This window comes from Vespula pensylvanica, chromosome 4, assembly GCF_014466175.1.
Source record: "Vespula pensylvanica isolate Volc-1 chromosome 4, ASM1446617v1, whole genome shotgun sequence".
In the NCBI taxonomy this organism is placed as follows: domain Eukaryota; kingdom Metazoa; phylum Arthropoda; class Insecta; order Hymenoptera; family Vespidae; genus Vespula; species Vespula pensylvanica.
The window spans coordinates 4,095,793-4,117,990 of NC_057688.1; the positions used below are offsets into that span (position 1 = coordinate 4,095,793).

Consider the following 22,198-nt stretch of genomic DNA (forward strand, 5'->3'; position numbering starts at 1 on the left):
TCTTCTTTGACTCTTCAATTGGTCTTACAACGGAACAGTATTCTACTTAATTCATCATGACCCACGAAAGCACTCAATGCAATATCTTTCTTTATTTTTCTTTTTCTCTTTTGTTAATTTTTAATGAAGTTTCAAAGACTCCTCAATCTGATTACAATGAAAAAGTATTGAAATGGGAAGATGAAAGTATTTTAAAAAAGTTTCTTGCCGTTTCACTGAATAGGAGAATCGTTATAGTGAAATCGTATGAACTTATTTTCGTCACGTTTAAGGAATTTACATAATATTCAAAGCATTTTAGCTGCAATATGCCCTGTTTATATTCCGACAGACAATTTGAAGAATTTAGGTAGAAATATTAGAATCCTGAAAACGCTTACTTTCAAACGTGATAATAATCAAAGGTTAAACTTCGATCATTTCCAAGAAAAATTTTAATGAATCCTGAATTTTAATCAGATCCTGATGAAACTCTATCGAGATGAGACTCTTATCTTTTTTTCTTTTTTTTTTGTAATATCAAAAATATGCTTAGAAAAACATTAATTTATGCAAACGATTCGAAATTTATTCGGAAGTGTGTCAAACAAACTCGGAGAAGTTATTTAAGCTCCAGGATTTCAAAGTTCATATTGAATATGTTCACAGCTCTGCATTGGATCAATAATCAGCGTTTTCTCTATTGTTAACATACTTTCCGAAAGCACTCCGGCTAGAGACAGACCGACCACCTATAAATATGCGCAGTCTAAGTCATTTATTGGTCCATGACACGCTTTCGATTTCTTATTTTTATACAATTTCTTATTTGAAAAATTAATAAAACTTCAAGCAGAGTGTCTATAGATAGAGATACACAAGATGTCGATTGATGTCTATTTGCACAAGGATTAAAATAATACAAAATTCGTGCGATAATCATAAATAAAGTTGACGATTAAAATACCGATAACTTCTAATCATTGAAATTCAATTTCTTCATTGAAAAATTTCTTACGGGACCAGGCCGCGCATAAAACTAGTTTAATTCCGTTTAAATTCATCTTTGCCCTTATTTCTGTCCCAAGATTTTCATTATTTTGCTTAATTTGTAACATCAATGTCAGGCCTCTAAAGCGAATTTTCCACGACGTAATTTCATTGCGGATAAAGTGCGCCACGACCGCGTTAACGTTTACAAAGATACGACAAAGATACGATTAACTACTACGAGCAAAGCATCCGAGTTTTTTCATTTATAATTAGCTCTTTGTTTCGCTAGTTGAACTATTCACAGTCTATACTGTGCAATTCTTTTTTTCATCCATCATCTTCATGATCGCTCCAGTAACGAATAATCGAACTTTTACCGGAAAACGCTTAAATGTTCCATCTGAACGGAGGAAATGCGAAAAAAATGCGAAAAATGCTTCTGCCGTGATCACCGGCTAGATTCGAAATACGTTTGAACATCGAGTCTCACGTTTGACCTCATTGTCGAAAATGACTCATAAATTGGAAGCATATAACAAACGGATTCACGCTCGAAACTATTTTGATGACATTGATATTATTTCGAAAGTATTCGCTACGAAACTCGATATTACCTATACCATCGTTATAATTCGTGCTACCTGATACAATTAATTCCGACGTTTGTTCCGTCGAATCGAAACTCTGATCCAGCGAGCAGATCTAACAAAGCTATATATATATATATATAGACGAAACGGTAACAATTAATTGTCAAGAGAATTCCTATGACCCGTAGGGACAGAAGATATTTCAAAAATATCTCTAACAGTGATGTCGATAATAAAAAAAAAAAAAAAAGAAAAGAGAGAGGAGAGAGAGAAAGAGAGAAAGAGAGAAAGAGAGAAGGAAAAAAAAATAATCAAGAGAAAAAAAAAGCACGAGCCACGAGATATAAATAAATTCGTACTCTTATGCGTGCTTTTAAACGAAATATGTACGTCGCGGCGAGATAAAGATTTCTCGTCGGCATCGTCGACGATAAAAGGGACGATAATAATTTTTCTACTCAAAGGCACGAGCGCTATGCAAGTTTAGGATGAAATTTGCGTAGCTTTCGTATTGTTACGAGAACACATCAAAGGCTCCCTTTAAAACATACCCAATGTCTAAAATCAATTTGCCGGGTATGAAGATATCTAAAAAATTCTTTTGACCTTATCATCGTACAACGAGCCACCTTATCGTTCAAGTCTGATCCCGAACAATTTCCAATGTCAGTCATAGTTCGGTAACGAAATATCGGACACACGTTTTACCTCCGGCATTGTTTTTATCGATTAAAAAAGAAAATAAAATAGAAATATCCTGTATGTCGAAAATGCACCGGAGATACGCTAGCTGGGAATCTACCTCTGTAAAACTCACGGAAAAGTCACAATTTTCTGGATTTTCATCTCAGCGATGTTCACTTGCAAATATAAATGCAAATATGACTGCACGCGAAAAAAAGAAGCATTACCGTGTAAAATATTCGAGGTTTCTCTCGCTGTTATCATAACGCTATTTCGGTCGGTCCGTTGAAAACATTGTTTCAATTATTATCAAAGAGAAAAATAAGAGAACTTATTTCAAAGCATCGTCGAATACTTTATTCCGTCTAAGAGTTTATAATACGCGATAAACCTATTCAGCAGTATGTACGTAATCCCTTAATACCAATCGCATTTCGTAACTTTGTATTCGTTTCGTTCGCATCTTTTCCGTATGGAATTGTACTTTCCTCTAAAAAAAAAGGAAAAAAAAAAAGAAAAAGAAAGAAAGAAAGAGAAAATACGAATTAAGTTAAATGTATACAACACATTTAAGCTTAAATTCAAATCCAGCAAAACTAGTGTAGTAGCTTAAAAGCAGCTTAAGTTTTCGGCGAGTTAAGAGTATGGCGAGGGTGTGAACTTCGAAGTAAATTTCAGTTAAGAACCATATCTCCTAATGGAAAAGCTTCGACGTTGGCTCGTAATACCTAATCGCGGATCATGTGGCACACCCACACACACGCACACACGTACACACATATACAACAAAACACGTAATCACGATCGACGTTTCATTACCGTTAACAATTAAGCCTCGCCATCGTTACCGTCTCACCTTTTAAATTGAAATCCCGATTTATAGTGGACATAAGATAAGAGAAGAAAGATATTTACTGTAACGAATCTAAAAGAAATTCTCATACTATTATCATACGACGCAATACGATTTAAACGTGCATTTTTACATACATATAACATTCTTATTAGGGAAGGTGCATCGACGGTAAAAGTTCTCGTATAAGATATGACAGATAATCAAGGCTTCATTGTAGAACGAATGTTGTATAGATAAAGAACTGTTCATATTGATACAAAGACGGATTTTGCCTCGACTGATGGAAGAGGGTTTTGTTCTTGCCATGTATTCATATGTAATCATGTGCACAGTGAACCGCAAATGCGACCTGTACTACCTTCTCCTAGACTGAAAATGTCCGCCGCGGGATGTGCCACGTCTCCGCTCGTTTACGAATAACTAAGAGGGAACGAGAAACGGGATGCTGCATCTGTAACGATCATCTTTCTACTTCGTACAAAGCTTTTTCCGTAAAGCCGCTAAGTTTCCTCCTTTTTCATTCTTTTTTTTCCCCTTTCTTTCTTTTTCATTTTTTTTTTTCTTTTTTTTCGTATAATATACGCATACATAAACGCACGCACACGCATATATTTTTATATTAAACATTACGAGCCACGAGGAGCTTCATTTCATGTTGCTGAAATACGCGTAGGAAGAAGGAATTAATTAATGCCGATGAACTTCCATCACGGTAAAGTGATAATACGTGTTATGATAAGATTGTTGAAAATTTTGGTCCGAGAAGAAGAAAAACCGATAGCGCTTAACGCGAGCCGAATTTAAATGCTAATCTGATACATTCGATAAGGATATAAATACGGATTATTTAAATTGGATGAGTTGAATTATTACTATAATTAAATTTTCAAAAAGTTATCGCGAATCGTTACAAGAAAATGTATTAAGTTACGAATATATCGGCCATAGCGGTACGTATTGCGATGATTAAGCGGTAAAATTGAAGATAACGTTTCTACGATATCTCCTCTCGAAACTACCTTTTTCCTGCTCTAACGAAGGATCCAAAATCAACTAGTCTATCGAAAATAATGCATTTCCGTTGGAGGAAAAAAAAATGCCACAAAATCTTGACGGGCAATCGTTTATTCTATCATCGGCGATAACGTCTAGAAAATGATAGACCATTCCATTAGAATATTTTCCTTGTGTTTTTTTTTCTCTTTTTCACGTAGAATGATTCTGCAAGATGTCTTATCGACTGCATACCTGCATATATTATATCGTACCTTCCCCTTTACCACATTAGCACGAGATCGAAACGAACCGCGGATCATAAATCTATGCATACAAAAAAAAAAAGGGAAAGTGAGGTTCGAGGAAATACATGACAAAACCGTTCAAGTCGAGATCAATCATTGTCAAAAGTCTCGACTTAAGATACATAAGAAGCCTAACTAAAACATTATTAACGCGACAACTTAGAACAATCAGAGCGCGTGCCCTCATCCTAAATGCGTACCGAGTGCATTGTCCCGAATCTAATCCATCGGTACGCTCTATTCCAGCCGGAAACAAGGCCAATTCTTTGATTCTTTGAACGTAGAAAATTACAGAGAACAATCAAACGGTCGAATCATTTTTTACCAACTAATTTTTAAAATACAACAAAATTCATTTCTCATAAGTTGATATGGTATTGAAAGTACGGATCGAAATAACTCCAAACCGATGAATTTATTGACATTATTCAGATAAATATCGAAAGAAACGTTTAATCCTAACAGACAAAACCAGAAAACTCTGGCCTCTATATTGATCAATGTTATCGTGCCTGTGGTCGCTGCGACCGATCGCTCACCATCATTTATTCTCTTTCTAACAAACATACTGCCAACAAATTTGATTGTAACATAACACCATCTTTTCCGTATTTACTTTTAGTTACGAATTTCCTATAAAGTATAAAAGTATATAATACAATTATAATATTTTTCATATTCAAAGATTGTAGATTTTCGAAATTTGTATAAATACAAAAAGACTTTTTAATTCAAACTTTTGTGATAATTTTTATATAAACTATAATATTTCAAAAGCTTAGCTTAAATTTATGTTTTAATTAAACATAAAATCCATTAGAGCTATTTGGAAATTAAACCTGCTTCTCATTCTATATATGTACAAAGAACAAAGCGATATGAATGTTTGTTTGAAACTAGAATGGTGGTACAAAATCAATATTCATACCTCAAATGACATTTTCATCTGTGGTTATTATCATTACATATAAACAGCATACTAGTTGGTAAAGGCAGCCATAATATAGACCATTGATACAAATGTATCTATCTATCTATCTATATATAGATACATACATATATATATATATATATATATATAAACTATATCTATATATATACTAAATCTATTAACGACGCTATGTTCAACTATCACCTATATGTTAGCACTTATTTTATCAATATTCTATTGATCTTATAAAGAATATTTTCCTATTAATATATAAACAGTAAAATTTAGTCTATAGAAATTTTATACAAGTCACTGTTTTTCAATAGCTTACAGAATTTACAATGTCAAAAATTTAATTGAAACATAAAATTGAATTTTCAATACAAAGTAAACGAGAAAGCACTGTAGCCGGCCAGAAAATACAATTTTAATTATAGCTTGCCAGATGGATTAACTTGATATACTCTCCGTGACAAATACAAGTACACTTTCTATCGCAAAGAGAATTCATTAACTCACGGTAAATTCATTGATATATAATAATATCGAAGATCGCAAAGAATGATGCTGCCACTTCATACGGAAAGGAATATTAAAGATTTTCTCTTTTAAAGCTAGAAATCATAATTATAGAGAGGAAATTAACACATTTCTTTGTATCTAGATTATTCAGAAATTTAGTATACATTATTTTTATAAATTTTTTATAAATCTGTCTACAAAACTCTAAGTCGAATACTAGATTAATTCCTCCCATTATTATTATAATCCACAAAATACATATAAATAAAAAAAATAACCTATAAAATGATTGATCTTTAAAATCAATTCAAGCTTATGTTCTAAACGTTCTAAATGAATAATGTATTAATTTCAGTAAAACAGCTGTCAAAGAAATAATAAGAGAACTATTGACTTCAGCCATAATCACGCTCGATGGCGATTATTATACAGAATGCCAAAATCACGCGGTATTGTAAACATATACGCGAAGGAAATACAACGTTCAAATTGTTAACGGATCAAGGTGATATAAAATTTATCACGTAAGAAACGTCGACTATTTTTATCTCGTAAATTATTAAAGGAACTAGAAAATTACAATACCTTTTTGACTTGAAAGTGCTCGGATCTCAGATTTTCAACGATCTCCTGGTCCGACTTCGCTGGCTGAGGGACCGACGAGCGGAAACCGTCGAGTACCCCTTTGATCGTGAACTTCTTCATCTCGAGCTGATGGTGACACCTTGGACGATCACATGTGCAGCCGACGTACGGACAACGCGTTAAGTCTCTTCGTGTTACGAGCTCGTAGCGTTAAAAAGGAACTTGCGCGACTTACGAGAGAAAAAAAGAAAAGAAAAAGGATTCGCACGATAAAAAGAAATCGATTTTTGGTCGATTTTTTATATTCTTTCTCTATCTTGTCATTAAAGAGAGAGGAGCGAATAAAATCCCGATGACGGATCTTTTCTCTTGTGACGTTGCTCGACTTCTCTTTCTCCCTCTCTATCTTCGTCTACTTGTCTTTCTCGCTCCCTTTCTCTCCTTCCCCCTCTCTCACTCTCTCTCACTCCCACTCTTTCTCTCTCCCTCTCTGTCTATCGTTCTGTCTACTTTTCTCTTGTTCCCACTCCTTCTCCCACCACTCTACCTCTTTCCCCCTCTCTCTCTCTCTCTCTCTCTCTCTCTCTCTCTCTCTCTCTCTCTCTCTCTCTCTCGCTTCTTCACCCGCCGGATACCGCTACCAAGAAAGAAATCTTTTTTACATTTTGACAGAACGATGAACGTGCGTCGATTTTCGAGAGAAGTTGGAATATCGGTAAAATCGCAATCGACGTAACGAACACGACGTGAAATAGGCACGTTTGCGAATCGTCCTAAGCCCGTTTACAAATGATATTTTACGAACGTGCTGCGTCGACGGGAATTGTTTTCCTAGTTGACAGCAATGCAGTGTTGTTTAAGCGTGCCAGGATCAATAACTGGCAACAGCCTCATGTGGACTTTCGCACGACCGCGAACGTAGTGTACGGCGCAATCGCTGTACGAAATATTATGTCCCGTTCTATCGTCTATGCTTATCTTCTTCCCTCTCCCTTCCTCTTTAACTATTTCGTCGACGTCACCTTCCACCTTTCGTATCGTTGTTGTTCCTCAGCGCGTAAGAAACGTACTTTAAAAACACCAGTATCGCATTGGTCGAAACTTGAGAAACAAATTTTCCAATTTTCCAAGAAATATTTTCATACTAATTCCTTCGCTTTTCTTACAATGTTAAATCTATTTATGTTTCACGTCAACGATACGTACTTTGTTATCAATTTGAAAATTTTAGGTACTCACTCGTAAGAATTTTTAAAGGTTAATCCTCAACGTACAATATGCTCGATACAAGTGCTTACTTATTTTATTCGTGAACGCGTTCGTCATTGGAAATCGCACCTATATCTATGTTACGATTGGTTGAAAATTTTCCTTTTCGTTTACAATAAAACCGATGGTAATTCAAATAGTTATTATCATTCTTTGAAAATGATTATTTTGTATCGATTTTTAATTAACGTAATTAAAGAATTTAAACCATTTTACATTATTCAATTACGGAGTTATAACAATTTTGATGAAACATATATAAAACTAAAATAAATGAAAATTTATATTCATTTATGAATATTTATGTTTTTCCTTTTTTTTTTTTTCTTCTATTGAATATCACGTATTATATATATATAAAATATATAAACTTACATATATCTATTTTATCATTTCTATATCGAAATACTTCTTTTTTATTTGTAATAAAAGCAATGAAAGTGACGAATTAATTATATTCCATTCGAGTTACAGTAATCAAAACGATTGATAAGTATCGTAAAGATATAAATTTGTTGATCTGTTTCACTTAATCGAGATGAAATGATTATGCAATAAATGTTATTTTTAAATCAACATAAAATGAAACAATGTAATAGTGTGATACATTTTCAATTATTTCAAATAAACAGATATATACATATATATATATATATATATATATATTGTGCATATAATGTTTATACTTCAACAATTATATTTATTAAATCAATATTAATAATTAAATGTGAATTAATTCATTAAATATATGAATGTTATCTAACTTCGACAAAAGGTATGAACATTTTTTTCTTTTTTATATATTCATTTTAAATATGTTACTTATCCGTAAATCTACTTTGTTCTACTTTGTAGCGACACAGTACGTCGTGCGGTATGTTTATAGACACATTATTCAGAAATGGAAATAAATTACGACGAGGACGTATCTCAAAATCCATTTTTAGAAAAACTTAGGAGTTTTTACGAACCAACTTTACGATTAGCTGCACATGAAGGTTGGATCGTATGCGTACCTCGTCGTGGTACTTTCACAAAAAATGTTTTGTACAAAGAAGATGTAGAAGAACATATTTTGATACCAGATTATGATATGTCTAAAACTTCATTTCGTTCTTTAAGCAATAAGAATGTGAAGCTACTAAATAGAATATTAACTATAAATTATGAAACACCTAACTCATATCCTTTACGTTTGCTTTTTGAGGAAACGTTTTATAATGAAGATTCGTGGAAGTATCGAATATGGTAAGTATAACTATTTTTTAAAATGGTTATTATACTATGATGTTGATAGAAATTTTGTAAAAAAAATATATATATATATATAATTTGACATGCATGTACGTCTTGCAGGTGCATAGAATGTCCTATAAATTGTGAAACATTATCGTCTTATAATAATCTGACTATTGTAACGAATCTTCAGGATGCTACAAATTTACTTTGGTCTGAAATTAATGATAAAGCCTATACAACCTTAGAAGTGAATTTAAAAGAATTTCAAAAAATATATTTGAACCTAGAAAAACCATCAATAGAAACATTGAAGAATTCTGTCTTTCAATTATACTCAAACTGCATTGAAACGATACTAAAGGATAAAAAATTCAATGATACAAGTATTACCTCCACATATCTCATTCAAAATATAAAAATTGCAGTTGAAACATATATATTACATACATTAAGAAAAATTCTCCCAAAATCAATATCTATTTATACGGCTGATGATGATGCTAATTTGAATAAAATAATAAGGAATTTAGCTGATTTGAAATTTGATGATTTAGGAATACATTTAGATCTGTGTACTAATATTCACAGAGGAAAATTAGAATTATCGCATATAGTTTGTTACATGACTGTCTTAGAAAAACTTGAATGCCTTAGAAGAAGTATTCGTTATATATCTCAGGGAGTATCTTCTATTACATCAGATGATTTATTACCTATACTAGTATACCTTGTCATTAAAACTAGTTTATCAAATTGGATAGCACAAATAACTTTCATAAAACATTTTCGCTTCTCAGCAAGTAGCATTAATGAAGCAGATGAACTTGCTTATCTAACAACATCTTTAGAAGCAGCGATAGAATATATAAAATCTGGTGCATTAATGGAAAAAAATAGAATGAATCATATTTCTGATTCAGAACAAAAAGAAAAAAATGAAAGTGAACAACGCACATCCATAGATTATTTATTTACGTGCATAATGAAAGGTGAGTTATCAGAAGTGGAAAATTTATTATCATCTGATATTATCAGCTTGTATAATCAAATTCCATTATGTCACCCATTGTGTACTTGTGAATCCTGTGAAGTATCTTTAGCTAAAAATCGTCTTTTAAATCGACCGACAATATCCTCGAAGAATGAACATGGTTCTACAGCCCTTCATATAGCAAGCTTCTATGGAAAAGTAAATATTGTGGATTATCTTTTAAATAATGGAGCTGATACGAACGTAATTAATAATGATTCATTCACACCTCTTCATTGTGCATTGATGAAAGGCTACCAAAATATTGTATTACTACTTTTACATGCAAATGCAAATCCTATAATAGTGGATAATTATGGAAATACAGCGTTACATATAGCTTCTGACCGTGGACATGAAGGTTGTGTGAAAGCTTTACTTTACTTTGCAGAACATACAAACTTATCGCTTAACGTTAATTCTCTTAATATCGATGGCGATACACCGCTACATCGTGCATCTAAATGGGGATATTTAGGTATCATAGAAGTTCTTCTAGAATACGGAGCAGATTGCAAAATTAAAAATAAATGGGGCCAAACATCTTTCGACGTTGCACAAAGTGAACGAGTAACGATATTATTGCAACATATTACGCCAAATGTTGTAGTTCCTTGTACAGTAAAAGTTCATCACTCGTTACCAATTTTACAACTCTCTCCAAAAACTGAAAATAAATTAAAATCCAAATATTCTTCTAACATCCACATGACTGTACAAATTAATAAATTATTCGCTGCAATTAGCGAGGGCGATATACACTTAGCAAATTATTATCTTGGATGGAGTAATCAGAATGAACAAATAGTAGTACGATCGGATCTTTGCCATCCACTATGTTGCTGTGAACGATGTGCTCCAATACATGAATATTCGGAAAAAAGAAACAAAATACCAGCAATCATTTTTAATTCTTACAATAACAATGGCGAGACAATTTTGCATGTAGCATCTACCGTTGGATCTTTAGAAATAATTCAATTACTTCTAGATGCAGGAGCAGACGTTAATGTAACAACGAAATTTGAGGGTCGCACACCATTACATTTGGCTTGTTCAGCTAATAAAATACAAGCAGTAAAAATAATTTTAGATTGTGCAGCATGCAATATAAATGCCAAAGATTTAAATGGGGATACTCCTCTTCATTTAGCAACTAAAAATGTTGATACAAAATTAATGGAATTACTAATTAGAAGTGGTGCTAACGCAAACATTCGTAATTTACAAAACGTAACACCACGTTCAGAGCTTGAAAAACAAATGTCTAAGGAAGTTGCACTTAAAATATTAAAATGTAACTCTTTAGAATATCCAAGTCATTATTTTTCAGGAATTGATTGATTGATTAACAGATAAATAATGAAAGTGCCGTCACTACAAATTGATAGAACTTAGCTAAAGCGAATAGATGCCGTATTTATAAATATTATTAGACATTTCTTTTTCTATCAATATACTGTCTATACATTTTATTTTTATATATTTACATTGTGTACATATTTTTAAAATATAAATCGCGTAAAAATGGGTAGTAATATCATTTTATTTTTATTTAAAAAAAATAAAAATAAATGTATTACTTTACAATTTTATTACTATTTTACCACTTGTGAAGGGTCACATAGTTTACGCACCATTATTCTACAGGATACTGTATTCCATTTTAAGTTATGTGTAGCAAGTGCCTTTTAACGTAATATCACTTTAATTAAGTACTTGAATAATTAGCGTACTATATAAAATTTATTCGCAAAGTAAACGTTCCATTACTGCATTTCGTAACATTCGTTTGTACTTTCTTTTCGTTCGTCAAAAGTTATGTTGATAAATAAATTTATAATTTAATTATGTTAAATTGATAAAAACGTTAAATTGTATAAATCATTAATAATTATTAATAATCAAGCTCGACTTGTTGAATCAAATGCTTTCTTGTACTACTTTTCTATTTTTACAAATAATTAGTAATTATTTTCGTCATGGTTTCATCAATCAACATTCTTATTGTATATAGCGTTATTATAAAACCATTTTGGACAAATGATCACAGAGATATAAAGGCATTTTAAAAACAATTGTAATGATCATTAAAGGTTGAGAAATTTCATTTAAAATTGTATAACTTTACGCTAAAGCGTAAAGATAAATAATTAATAACAATAAGAAACCTTTTTTTCATGAAAAGATTAGACATTTTTGGCATAAATAATATAATTATTTCGCTGTAATCTCTCATTAACAAAAATAGTTATGCAATCATAAATTGTTAATCATAAATTTACGACAGCATTTACTTAACGATACAATATTTATACTATATTTTTTTTCGCTAATATGTACACATCATTTGCACGATAACAATATGTAAATTATTACAATTTTATGACTGTACAAAAGAATTTCAATGAAAAAAAGATAACTTATTCTTATATATCCTATCTAATCATATCAAATCGCACAAGTCAATTTATATTTGTATGTGCATACGTGTATGTTATGTATATAGATTAAAAATGATTAAGATACTAGCAGTGATTTGTTATAACGACTACGAAAGAGATGTGTATCGATCCGTGGTCTGCATGGAAATGCGATCTCGAAGTAATCACGGGACCAATTTATATTTGTTTTTATCTAAGTATTACGCTCTCGTTACACTTGTGCGAACATTTCAATGTTTGGGCACACGTGGACGCTATTATTTTTGTCAATAATCGTATGCATATTACCTTATCGTATTTATAAAATCACAAAAATCTGCATAATAATAAAGTATCCGTAATCTAACTTTAAGAGAAAAAGTTTAATTTTTTTCTTATATCTTTTATTAAGATATAAAAATTTATTTGCTCCCAGCATTGTTATTATCACTAAGTTTTCGTAAAAATTGACAAAATTTGTAATAATTTCCAACATTTTGTATTACAATCAGTCTCTCCATCTACATATACAGATATTTCTAATCGATAACAAAATACTTAACTTGGTGGTAATATCCATGTCGACGGTTCGATAATTCTTTTTCTTTCTTGTTTTCTCCTATGTCCGCGATATCTGTTTCTATTCGGACTCCAATCAATAGTCCTATCTTGTATTTTGTTTACTGACATAGAAATTAATTGATTTTCTTGTATTTCATTGTTTTCCATCTCACTAGGATTAACAAAATTATATTGTACATGGTAGTAATGTTTTAAACTTGGTTCGTTACGGAATTTTTGCATTGTAATCCAAACGTGACATAATAAATACGGAAATCTACTGAGCCAATATTCCGTAAATTTGTCAGGAATTTCACCTAAACTTTGTTGGGCAGCTGGCGTTAATTCTCTATAATGATGTTTCTGAAAGAATCGATCACGAAATTATATTATACTTTTGTCATCAATCTTTGCGTATTATTTCTTATACGTTAGACAAGATTTATAACTTTCGTATACCTTGTTTCGTAATGCTCTTAACAAATCTCTAACACTTTCACCTCGATAACTCCTATACTTTCGAAGATCCGTCGCAACTTCATGGTCAATATGCATTCTCCAATCTCCTCTTACGACTCGTTCGTTACCACTTTCAAGAGCTAACAATGCTGGACTATCGGATTGATCTTTTTCAACACGATCGCTGACATCCTAAAATATAAGTCAAATGTAAAAAAATATACATATTATAATTCTATTATGTAGACGTATTATTACAGCAATAACTCTACATACTTGAAAGAAACCAAGTATTTGGATAGGTTCCCAAAATAATGGGTGATTGTAGACTGCCAAAGCTGGTGGTCGTTCTGACGGATCTTCAGAGATCATTGCTTTTATAAGATTCAATGCTAATTCTTTATCACTTTGCGATATTCCTTGTAACGCTGTCAAATTACTTTCACCGCCTATATAAGATATACGAGCATTGAAACGATCGTATGAATATTTCGATTGATCGTATGCAAATTATATAAAAAATATTAAGAACGTAAAAACATTAAAATATTATGCAAACTAATATAAAAACATATTACAAAGTATGTTGGCTTGTCTTCTCAAGGGATCACCAAATGGATGTTTTCCATCAGAAAGAACATAATAAAAAACACAACCGAGAGAAAAAATATCAACGGCGCATGTTGTTCTTTCTCCATTTAGCATCTCTGGTGCTATCCAACCGTCTGTCCCAGTTACACCAGAACGTCGCGAAAATGATACACGACCAAGCTGTAACTTTTTGCAAAGACCAAAATCTGATATCATCGCTCTGACTTCTCCTCGCGGTCCGGGAACCGATAGAAGGACATTATGTGGTTTGATATCTCTGTGAACTATGAATATATAGTAAGTATGACTAAACGTTATAGAGGTGTTGGCAAGCATCAAAGTAAAAATTACCGATATCTAAAAAATGTAAATGTTCAAGCCCTGATGTAGCCTGTCGTAATATATTTTTCACAGATATCTTTTCTCTGTTATATCTTCCTGCTACATAATCTTGTAAAGTAGCTTCTGCTAACTCCAGAGCAATATACCTAAACATTCTGTCGTGTTCAGTGCAGAAATATCGTACAACGTTAGGATGTTCATCCGATTCTCTAAGTAATGCTACTTCACGATCAGCAAACGTGAAACAGTCCGGTAACAATCGCTTAACGGCTACTGAACGGCCATCGAATTCACCCCTGATACAATTATAATAGTCAGAAATGACAAGAGTTTGCCATCAATAGATAGAAGAATAACAAATATAATTCTATACCCACTTATATACAAATGTACCCTCGCATCCTTTACCTAGCACTTCGCTAGTACTAAAAGTAATCTTTCCCACTCTTACTAGACCTTCTCCCATATCTTCAAGAATAACAATGTTATTACGTTTACCATTACTGCTTGTACGACTGTTCTCACGTGAACCCTGGACGAATTATTTATGTTTATATTAATGTGGATACACTGTTATTTTCGTGATAATTAAAAGCTATTGTAAAGTCGTGAATTTTATCGTTTTCAAAAGATAATATATAACACAGCGTTTCTCAACCTTTTTAGTCGAAATTGGATCGTGCGGCCCAATATATTACTTTGTAATTGTATCGTGGCCTAAATAGAATATAACATTTTTAAGAACCTGATAAACTTAAGTTAAGTCATTATATATTTTTTTTCAAGATACAATAACTCTACTCTGTTGAGACGGCATTCTCGCTAATTCATCAAAATATTTTACGAAAACTTTCTGGAAATCTCTTAGAAATTAATCACTTTTCTCGCTTTAGCGTATGGTAACGACTATCAATTTGCAACCCGGCTCAATATTGAGGCACGATCCATAGCTTGAGGAACGTTGCTTATATAGAAATCGATGTTTATATATATAATGTAATATCGCACCTGTGACATCTGTTGAAATTCTTTAAACTGTGCATTGAAATACCAAAACATTGTAACTATACATCCAATAAGAATAATAAGTGCTAATTTTAATCCTTTGTTCTCTTGTTGATTGAGCCATTTTTTACTCGCCCTATAACTTTCAGCTAAAATTTTATGCCAATTTTCCTCTTGGATTGTATTACCAGTTATTGGGGTATTATCAGTTAATGTAGTTGGTAAATGTGTTGGTGTTGAATTCAAAGATGATGTTTCTGCTTGAATTACGTCAGACCGTCCAGTAATTTGAAGTGGTTGATGTTTAGATTTATATTCTGCTGGTATTTTGTAATGACCTGATATATTTAGAAAAATTCAACAATACAATAATGAAGTTCTTTGTATACATTCATTATAAATAATATTATATAATCAAAATATTCATTATATGATTATAATCAAGTATATTACCTAATGCTATAATACTCTTCTCTCTTGTAATACTTTGATACCCGTCATGAGCAATATGGATATTTCCAATGACTACATGATCCCCAGGTAAAGGAACTCTATTATCATTTTTATGAATCTGTGCAATTGTTAATGGCCCTTCTAGCAACAAATATTCTGCTTTACTTGATATGGTTGCAGTTGTTGAGTCAACTAAAGATGGTAAAGCATACAGTCCATATCTATGTTGTCCGATATATAATGTAGGACTAAGAAACATAAAAAAAATTCGATATAATAATGATACATATTTACTGGAAAAAGTTTAACAGAAGATTACTCACAACAATTGAATATCAGTTGGTTTTGTTACAAAATGCCCTAGTAAATTATCTAATGTTCCTTCTGCAACACTTGTGAATGGTAGAGTTAACAGGCCATCCTTAGTGACTGTATATGTTGCTATAACTGGACTTTCTAAATCTAATTGCCATAGAATTGTGCCTTGCCTTCTATCTAAAGTTACTACTCGGCCTGTTGAACTAGTAGTAAAATGTATCAGATCTGCAAAATGTGTTATAATTATTATAAATATTCCAATTATATCAAATCCTTATTACTATTATCTCATAATTATTAATAACCATAATTTTCGCTTCCATCGCTTTCCATTTTTGCTGCAGAATAATCATAAAATGTTACATTCCATTTCCTATCTTTCTGCTTACTATCCACCATTATGATATTGTATTCTGTGCGCCCAATAAAAATAACATCTTGCATTTCTACAGGACATGTATTGCCTGCTTTATCAAAACCTAAAACTTGTTCTCTTCTACCTGTTCTAGGATCAACTGTAAACCATGTATCAATTTTTCTACCAGTATATAATATACCGTCACTACTACGACAAGGACTATTAGCTACCAATTGTGGAATAGTAAATGGTAGTTTTTTAAGAGCTTCAGAACCTGTTCCAAATAAATACAATGATCCATCCTTTGGATCTGGTAGAAACATAGGCCTATAAGTAAAATTTCTTATCAATATTTATATAAAATATCTAAAATCTGTCAGAATATATATCAGTACAGTATATAAAACAATTTATAATTTAAAACAAAAAATTACACACATTGTAGTTTCAGGGAAATCGGTAGGTACTTTGACAAGTGGTTCTATAACAAATAAAGAAAAGAATAATATCAATAAACTTAAAATTATATTGATATATTTTACATAGTATTTTATTATGTAATACCATCATCCTGTTTCCACCGTATTTCTCCAGATCTTTGACCAACTCCCACTAATGCACCACCAAGAGTAGAAAAAATAATAAGAGGATCGTCTTGTTCACAAGCAAGTCCTGTATTGTGATTCTAGATACAGAAGGCGAGATATTACACAATAATCTTTATTCCTTATTAAAAGGATTTTAAATATTAATTGCGGGTTATAAACTTAAAAATAAGTTTGAATTATTTAACACCTTCGGATTAATATCGGATATAATTCTGATAAGAAAAATTATATTTCAAAAAGTAGTTACTTTACATGATATGTTTACGCAATGAATTGCTCGAATATTATGTACGCATACATATATATACTTGTGAAAAACAGATAAAACTGTTCACTTGTTGTGCATATTTATATAAAATACATACCTCTTGCACTTGTTGAGACGCAATATTAGGAGGGATCGTTGTAGTAATAAAACATAAGAGTATGATGACTCGTCCGTACGCCATATCAAAATTGGCCCTTTAGTTTTTGGGTAAAATCTAGGTTATGTCCGACTCTTTCGGGAATATAAATTTTACAAAATATCGTGACCACCTCCATACAATAACAATAAAAGGAAAGACACATTGATTGTCCATCAAAGAACCTATTAAGAAGCTTTAATCTTCAGATATAAGCTCACAATGTCGATGTTTTCCAATATCACTGATACGACGACAAGAAAATAATATTATTTGACTTCGAACAATATTTGTTATTCTCTCGTATTCTGTCGTCATTCTGTCATTATTCTGTAGTTCGTTAAAAAGAAATTATTTTTTATTACAAAACTATGTATATACATTTTTATAATGTACATGTAATGATTTGTTGTCAGAATAATCCACCTCTTTTGTAAAACTAGCAACAAGTAGCACTACGATCAAAACGCGCGTCCACGTATTGATATTTGAAATTCGATATAAAAAGTAGGTGTAAAAGATAATGACTAACGCGTTTATAACTATCTTTTTTTTTTTTTTCGTACGACCATATAAATTATCAATATTTAATTTTGATTTAATTTTATATGAAGTTTAGTTTTATATGAAGACAAGAAATACAATCGTCGAAATTGCATCATCTAATATATTTTTAATCATTTATTATGAGACTATCAGTAGTATAAAAAAAATTATGTTTATAATACATTTTTAGCAATTGTGTTTATATAGATATATAAGTTGACAACAAAACAAAGTGCAACGTCATTTCAACTAATGGAATATTATATCGAAGACCTTCAATATGAATTATTATCATATTACACTGCTAAATACGCAATACCCGGTAAAACGATATAATACATAATAAATTCGATAACATACGATGAACATACGAGTACGAAAAAATTATTTAATATTCTAGAAGACTTTGTTCTATAAATGTATATATAATGCTCTTTAAAAATATGCATTAATTAAAATTATTATTATTGAATTTGTATCATATTTTTACACTTATTTTGCATAATGTTTATTTTATACCTTGGTCGTGTGCAATCAGAGATGAGCAAACGTTTCGTCAAAGGAGAAATAATTCTTCGACTGTTGCCATTCGATTGGCTTTACTCGAGTATGCTTATTTTTCCAATGTTTTCAAACGTTATAGTTCAAACAAATAATATACATACAAATCTTCTATTTGTAGATAAAACATAGTAAATCGTGGTATAACAATGTAATGACTGTAAACAAACATTGGAGAGTGCTGGATCTCTATTTTGATATGATGAGAACAAGAATACTATATGGAGAAACAACAGAAAGAGTGGGGGTAAGAGGCAATTTGTTTCGACAGCCAATTCATATTTCTTTTATATATACATAGCTAATACTAAATATTGTAAAATATTAAAAATGTTTATTAATCTTTGATAGATATTATATTATAATCTCAGATTGTATATAATAACCAATAAATACTTTTATTCAAAGGGTAATTATGAGTAAAAATTAAACGTATTTAATATTTCAAATTTTCGTTAATTTAAAATATCAACTAATAGATAAGTCCTACAATTTAATGATATATATAAAATATTCATTAATAAATTGTATCGCTATAAATAAATACAACAAATTTTAGATTAATACAATTTTTATTTTTAGAAACCAAATTTAAATCGGAGATAACCTTATCTGTTATAATATTGTGTACAAATGTTACATTACAGAGTACTTTCCATAATATTACAAGAAGATTATTAAAAAGCTGAATAAAAATGAAGGATATAGGAGGTACAGTAACAAAAACTTTTCGAGAGACATTTAAACTAGTTCAAAAAGATACTCTACGATGGTTTCCTGGACATATGGATAAAGGTTTAAAGCAAATGGAACAGCGTTTGAAGAATGTTGATTGTGTAGTAGAAGTACATGATGCTAGAGTACCGATTTCAGGACGTCAAGCAGATTTTCGTCGTACTTTAACTGGTTTAAAACCACATATTTTTGTATTAAATAAGATTGATTTAGCTGACTTGAAACATAAGCAGCAAATAGAATCTACCCTAAAGAATGAAGGATTATCTCATATACTTTTTACTAATTTTAAAAATCAAGATTGCAAGGGCATGAAAAAAATATTACCTTTGGCTAAAGAATTAATATCGAATTCGGAACGATATAATAGAAGTAATGAAGAATCTTTTGCAATGATGATTATCGGTGTACCTAATGTAGGAAAATCTTCTTTAATTAATCGTTTAAGAAATACTTATTTAAAAAAATCAAAAGCTACAAAAGAAGGGCCTATAGCAGGAGTGACACGGTCTGTATTAACTCGTATAAAAATAGCTGAAAATCCAGATTTTTATTTGTTGGACACTCCAGGTATTTTAGCACCTCATGTGAAAGATATATACACTGGTCTCAAGTTAGCTTTGATTGGTTGTTTACAAGATCACTTGGTAGGATATATTGTAGTTGCTGATTTTCTTCTTTTTTGGTTAAATAAATATGGAAAATATGAGTATGTTGAAAAATTAGGTTTACCTGAGCCAAATGATAATATCATTTCTATTCTTACTTTTATTGCTGCAAAGCTAGGAAAAACAATAAAATTACGTGATTGTACTAATAAATATATTATTAAACCTGATATGCAAGTTGCTGCTACATATTTTATTAATATGTTTAGAAATGGAGAATTTGGTCCTATTTGTTTAGACGAGGATAAATTATTTAATGAGAATTAATTTAATAAATACTTCACATATTTAAAATTGCAAGTTACACGATTAGTTGAATGAATTAGAAAGTTTTTATATTATTGTAACTTTAAATTTGACAAAATCATTTGGCAAAACATTTTTTCCATAAAAAACTGTATCATGTTCGTTAATATAAATAATTATAATAAATAATATATATTTCTTAACTACTTAATATTTTCATCATTATGCACTGTCATGCACTAATAGATATATCACATATATATGTAATATAACTATTTTTTGTAAGAAACCAGTACTATATACATATGAGGTGGTAATAATTTTTATTTTACATTATAAAGAAATAATATAAAATAAAATAATTATTTATTGGAGGCAATTTTTTAAAATAACAATTACGATATAAAATAAATTACGATTGTAAATAATTAATTTTTATAAGAACGATATAACATATTATTTCTTTATTACAAAATGTATAATGAAAAAGTCGAAACCGACGTAATATAAAACAATAATATAAAAGTAACAATATTTTTTTCTTTATAATATATTTTGGTTATAAAGATATAACATTTTTTTAAAAAGGTATACATTAATTTGTTAAATTTTTTATACGCAGTGTATATCAAAATTTCATATATGTAATACATCGTATTTTTCCATTTATCCAATTTAGAAGTACCGTTACTTTCTCTTTTAGTAGTAGAGAAACTGCTTACATATGTACTTGTATTCTTTCGCGCCGATATTTTGGAAAGAGCCCCATACAATTCTTATGATTGTTATTAGTTAATACATTTTTTGTTATAAGCATTAATTTATAATGTAATGTAACAATCATAGCAATTCTGTAGTATTTTTTTAACTTTGAAACTTAAAGCGTATAACGGTAAACATATTAACAAATTTTACACGTATTTGTAGTGAAAATGTTCGCGAGAGTAACTTTTTACCCGACGTTATTATATAATATTTTAATGGAAAAAATAACGTCGAGAAATTGGTATGATAGAATCGACGAGACTGTAATTTTGGGTGCATTACCTTTTCGATCTATGACAAAACAGGTATCCATTTTTGTTATTTTATCTTATTTAGTGTTTATTACAACAGATTTTTTTAATCGTTTTTTTACATTTCACACTGCAGTTAGTTGAGAAGGAAAATATGAAGGCAGTAGTTTCTATGAATGAAGATTATGAATTAGCCTTATTATCTAATTCAGAAAAGGTGCAAGCAATTAATATAGATTTATAACAAATTATTATGTTTATGTAATATATTTTTGTTAAAAATGGTTACTTTCTTGGTATTGATATTAGGACTGGAAGAAATACAATGTGGAATTTCTACAATTATCGACAACAGATATTTTTGAAGTACCTTGCCAAAAAAAGTTAAAAATGGGTGTAGATTTTATAAATAAATTTCGTTGTACAGATAGAACATTAAAAAATGATAATCATAATGATGATACCAAAGAAACACCATCGGTTTATGTTCACTGTAAAGCAGGTAGAACACGTAGTGCAACACTTGTTGGATGTTATTTAATGATGGTTAGATATATGATAAATCTATATTTGTTACAAAAATATAAATTTAGACAGATGTACATTTTTTTTTTTAATAAAAATATTTCATCCTCAGAAAAATGGTTGGGTTCCTGAAGAAGCAATGGATTATATGAAAAGTAAAAGACAACATATATTACTTCATAGTATCCAACGGCATGCATTAAGACTTTTTTATGAAACACATGTACAAAATCAAAAGCAATAAACAATATTAAAATTTAATCATGTATAATGTGCAGAGAAATAATTTAATAAAACAATATTTAAAATCTATATATAAAAAGCAGTTATCTGATATTTTAATAACAAATTATTTAATAATATTTATGTAATTTTTTATACATATAAAATTTTTTTTATT

At 30.4% G+C, this 22,198-nt stretch overlaps 5 protein-coding genes across 21 annotated transcripts in view; 3 read left to right on the plus strand and 2 right to left on the minus strand.

Annotated features, from left to right (window-relative positions):
* The window catches only part of LOC122628803 (syntaxin-binding protein 5), a 49,753-nt gene extending 42,381 nt beyond the window's left edge, over window positions 1-7,372 (minus strand). For 6 of the 15 annotated variants that reach the window (XM_043811467.1, XM_043811466.1, XM_043811465.1 and 3 more), the window contains exon 1: window positions 6,442-7,368. In XM_043811467.1, the coding sequence (XP_043667402.1) occupies window positions 6,442-6,561 (120 nt within the window). In that variant the 5' untranslated portion in view covers window positions 6,562-7,368. Of the gene's footprint in view, window positions 1-6,441 lie in introns of all 15 variants that reach the window. The other 9 variants (XM_043811455.1, XM_043811452.1, XM_043811451.1 and 6 more) reach the window with 3 other exon arrangements.
* Window positions 7,373-8,075: 703 nt separating this feature from the next.
* LOC122628706 (ankyrin repeat domain-containing protein 27-like) lies at window positions 8,076-13,252 on the plus strand. Its single transcript, XM_043811244.1, has 3 exons — window positions 8,076-8,485; window positions 8,566-8,958; window positions 9,067-13,252. Exons 2-3 carry the CDS (start codon window positions 8,612-8,614, stop codon window positions 11,321-11,323), a joined length of 2,604 nt encoding a protein of 867 aa, XP_043667179.1. The 5' UTR covers window positions 8,076-8,485; window positions 8,566-8,611; the 3' UTR covers window positions 11,324-13,252.
* LOC122628704 (serine/threonine-protein kinase/endoribonuclease IRE1) lies at window positions 12,886-18,745 on the minus strand. The gene is made up of 14 exons (XM_043811242.1): window positions 18,567-18,745; window positions 17,463-17,831; window positions 17,054-17,174; window positions 16,928-16,970; window positions 16,437-16,816; window positions 16,137-16,356; window positions 15,814-16,061; window positions 15,364-15,698; window positions 14,733-14,887; window positions 14,365-14,651; window positions 14,001-14,297; window positions 13,699-13,871; window positions 13,423-13,614; window positions 12,886-13,326 (listed from the first exon to the last, which is right to left on the minus strand). Exons 2-14 carry the CDS (start codon window positions 17,544-17,546, stop codon window positions 12,961-12,963), a joined length of 2,901 nt encoding a protein of 966 aa, XP_043667177.1. The 5' UTR covers window positions 17,547-17,831; window positions 18,567-18,745; the 3' UTR covers window positions 12,886-12,960.
* On the plus strand, window positions 18,730-20,822 carry LOC122628710 (mitochondrial GTPase 1). 3 transcript variants are annotated; one of them, XM_043811253.1, is made up of 2 exons: window positions 18,730-18,855; window positions 19,191-20,822. In XM_043811253.1, exon 2 carries the CDS (start codon window positions 19,304-19,306, stop codon window positions 20,276-20,278), a length of 975 nt encoding a protein of 324 aa, XP_043667188.1. In that variant the 5' UTR covers window positions 18,730-18,855; window positions 19,191-19,303; the 3' UTR covers window positions 20,279-20,822. The 3 variants fall into 3 exon arrangements, with proteins under 3 accessions (XP_043667188.1, XP_043667190.1, XP_043667189.1); XM_043811255.1 differs by lacking the exon at window positions 18,730-18,855 and adding an exon at window positions 18,957-19,017 and having other exon boundaries at window positions 19,256-20,822; XM_043811254.1 differs by lacking the exon at window positions 18,730-18,855 and adding an exon at window positions 18,993-19,017.
* On the plus strand, window positions 19,256-22,110 carry LOC122628711 (phosphatidylglycerophosphatase and protein-tyrosine phosphatase 1). The gene is made up of 5 exons (XM_043811256.1): window positions 19,256-19,319; window positions 21,185-21,327; window positions 21,410-21,490; window positions 21,583-21,819; window positions 21,911-22,110. The coding sequence occupies exons 1-5, from the start codon at window positions 19,304-19,306 to the stop codon at window positions 22,040-22,042; spliced, it is 609 nt and encodes a 202-aa protein (XP_043667191.1). The 5' UTR covers window positions 19,256-19,303; the 3' UTR covers window positions 22,043-22,110.
* The last annotated feature ends 88 nt before the right edge of the window (window positions 22,111-22,198 follow it).